Source organism: Mirounga leonina, unplaced genomic scaffold (genome assembly GCF_011800145.1).
Source record: "Mirounga leonina isolate KUSES-001 unplaced genomic scaffold, KU_Mleo_1.0 Mir_166, whole genome shotgun sequence".
Classification (NCBI taxonomy): Eukaryota; Metazoa; Chordata; class Mammalia; order Carnivora; family Phocidae; genus Mirounga; species Mirounga leonina.
The window spans coordinates 7,472,600-7,475,906 of NW_023270418.1; the positions used below are offsets into that span (position 1 = coordinate 7,472,600).

Sequence of the window (3,307 nt, forward strand, 5' to 3'; positions counted from 1 at the left end):
TCAGGCAGTCCGAAGAATCATAGGAGGATGCTCACTGTCCTCCTCAGCCGCAGAGCGCTGGCCTCCTCTTCCAGACATGTGCCGCCCACTGCTCCCAGCTCGTCTGTGTAGGCAAGTCTGGTCGGGGATGAAGGCCCGTGAGTACCTGTGGCGACAGCTGTGCTGTAGGCCTGGGTCACTAACCGGCAGTCGTGAGAGGCTGAGTCTAAGATTTCATTGGTCGTCTCCATGCTGCCATCCAACTTGCGCTGTTTCATCAGGGTGCACTCGCCTCCCTCCTGGGGGTCCAGGTTGTACATGTACAAGTACCCATCGTAAGCTCCCACCAGGAGCCGGGGAATCTTCTGAACTGTGGCCAGCGAGCAGATGTTCTTGTGGCCGCAGAAAGGCAGGTGGACTGTGGCAAAGGCTCTGCCCTGGTTGAACATTTCTGTTACTTGGGAGGGCAAGTAGCTGGTGGAAGCCATGAGTACCTTCCTGAAGTACCCGGTTCGGGTGGTGGGCTCCTCCTGAGGTTTTTCTTTCACAGTCTCGAGTTTGAAGATGTGCACAGTCTCAGTGTTGCTGGATGTGGAGAGGAACATGCTGTCCATGCTGTAGGCCAAGGAGCAGATGCTCACACACCTCTTAACTCCTCTCCGGAACTCAAAGAGTTTTTGTCCCTCTGGAATGGAGAATACCCTGATCACTGTCCCCTTCTCCGAGGCAGTGGAGAGCTTGGTTCCGCTGGAGTCAAAGGCCTGCACTGCCAAGGACTGTCGTGAGCCGGGATCATGTTCGCAGCTCTCAAGTTCATGGTGTCGAAGACCTGCACCTCTCCGTTGGTGGCACTGCCTGGGTACACCAAGTAACCATTGTCCTTGTGTGTGGACAGTGCACACAAGCCTGCAGGGTTGGGAGGGGTCTCCCTGATGGTGTGCAGGACTTCCATGTCCTGAAGGTTGTGTATATTGAGACTCCTCCAGGCATACTATTAGCCTCTGCCTGTTCAGCTTCACAGCCAGGATGGTATTCGAGTAGCTGTGGTTGCAGTTCTCGGTTCCTTTCTTAAAGTGGCAAACTTTGAGCTTCCTAGGAGCTTTGAGGCTAACGATGGCCACTGAGCTGCTTGAAAGCAATCTTTCTACAATGCACACATCTTCATTATCAGTGCGTTCATAGCTCTGTTCCAGCTTATCCACAGAAGAAAGGGAGAAAAATTTATAACCGGACTTACTACCAACAGCTAGGGACGTATTGCCCTGCTTGAAGTTGGCGAAGAGCCGCTGGCCGGCGCCGGCCTTGCCGCTCTGACTCGCCAGGTTCGTGATGGGCGCGCGGCGGGCGGCCCGGCCGGCGGCTGGGGGTGGGGGGTAGGGTGGGGGAGGCGTGTCGGGGGCGCTCAGGGTGGGCGCCGGCCCCGCTCGCCACCTCGCTGGCCGCGGCTGGCTTCCCGGGGATCAACCGCCGCCTCATCCCGTGCCCGCTCTTGGTTATGCTCCGGAGCCGGGGCCAGGTTTATACTTTCAAAGGGTCACTCCAGTTGCAGTGACAAGAGTGGACTCGAGAGAGCACAACTGGAGGCAGAATGATCCAGTAAACGGCTGTTTCAGTAAAGGCAAGGGCGTAATGGGGGTCTAAACCAAAGTGGCAGCGAAGAGGAAAAAAGGTCGTGGATCGGAGTACTATTGAGGAAGTAATTTTTTTTTTTTAAGATTTTATTTACTTATTTATTTGAAAGAGAGAGAGAGAGAGAGAGCACGAGCTGGGGGGAGGGGGAGAGGGAGAAGAAGACTCCCTGCTGAGCAGGGAACCTGAAGTGGGGCTCCATCCCAGGACCCTAGGATCATGGCCTGAGCCAAACGCAGATGCGTAACCGACTGAGTCACCCAGGTGCCCCTATCAGGCGTTTTAATACCTCTTCTCTGAGATCTAGCCCCCAAGCTCTAAGTACTAGAGTTCTGATAATACATCATCTGCCTTGTTTCTGGAATCTCTCCAGATTCTGGGAGCTTCCAACTGTCTTCTCTTAACCTGCTCTCTTAATTTTGCCTGATCCCTGGGGCCCTGCTACCTCCCGATGGCCCTCTATGAAGCATTTGGAGAACCTCTCCCACCTCATCTCTCTCTCTCTCTCTCTTTTTTTTTTTTTTTTTTTGGTCCACCTATGAGAGATACTGCTTACTCAGATTTGCATTCTCCTTTGATATCATGGACTGGAACCTCTGTGGGATTCCATGATCTCTCTCTGTCTCTCAGACTGAGCTTTTTGCTAGCAGTTTATGTATTTCAGAAAATGAATCTAGTTCCAAATCCAACTTTTCAGGTTACTTGGTTATTTTGTCAGCAGTTGGAGATGTGCTGAGCCAATTTCAAGATACAACAAAGGTAAAGAAGGATAGGTGGGTGTTCTGTGGCTTCATGGTATTAAAAAAATGCCAAATCTGTGATTTTTACTCATTTATCTCAACTAATTGAGAAATTTTTGATGGATTCAAAAGTGGTAACTTTCTCCTGCTCTCCCAAGAGTTCTCTGTTCATTCTATATTCCCATAAGTTGATAACTCCCAAATTTATAGTTTCTGTACTAAAATCTACTGTATATACACTGCTCACTAGATTCTTCCATCTGGAGGTCTCCCAAACACTTAAAGTCCAATCTAACAGCTGAACTCTTTGCAGTATTGCTCCTTTTCCTTCTCTTCTTCCCATGTTTTTTGTGTTGGCTAATGGCCCTATCAATCATCTCTGTCAAATAAGCAAAAGATGTAAGAAGCATTCTGGAATTATGAAATTCCTAAATACATTTTAAACCTTCCTTATCTCTTCTACATTCTTATTGCCTTAGTTTGGTCTTTTTCTGTCTCATGAGGACTAGTCATTTTCTGGTTCCTCTCTCTGTCTCTAGTCTTGTTCTGATCCTTCAAGGATAGGAACCAACTGACCGTCATCTCTCTTATCCCCAGAACTGAGTATGAGATGAGTATGAGGTTCCTTGTTGAAGTCAACTTTGAATGAAAAGGGCATGTGTGTTCCTTCCTTTTAAAAGTCCCTCTGAACTAAGGTCTTCTTTTATCAATATTTTCCTTCTGGGTCCTAGGAAATTCCTCCTGCGCTGTGGAAAACCTCAAGGGAGGCTTCGCCCAAGACTTTGAGAGGATTTGAAGCACTTTTTAAATAAAAAGTTTATCTTTTTCACAGGCATTGCTATGGCTCACTTTGGGGGGTGAGAAGGCCTTCTGCTGGGGTGAGAATACAAGTCAGGCTCCTGAATTTTTATAACAGAATGTCAGCCTTGCCACCTGACAGTCTAAAACATATGCCTAAA

At 48.9% G+C, this 3,307-nt stretch overlaps 1 protein-coding gene across 1 annotated transcript; it reads right to left on the bottom strand.

Annotated features, from left to right (window-relative positions):
• LOC118016252 (WD repeat domain phosphoinositide-interacting protein 2-like) lies at positions 1-3,006 on the bottom strand. Its single transcript, XM_035013704.1, is given in 6 exon segments — positions 1-44; positions 47-751; positions 754-947; positions 949-1,339; positions 2,596-2,727; positions 2,925-3,006. Coding segments are annotated over 6 exon segments (1,548 nt in total).
• Between the last annotated feature and the right edge of the window lie 301 nt (positions 3,007-3,307).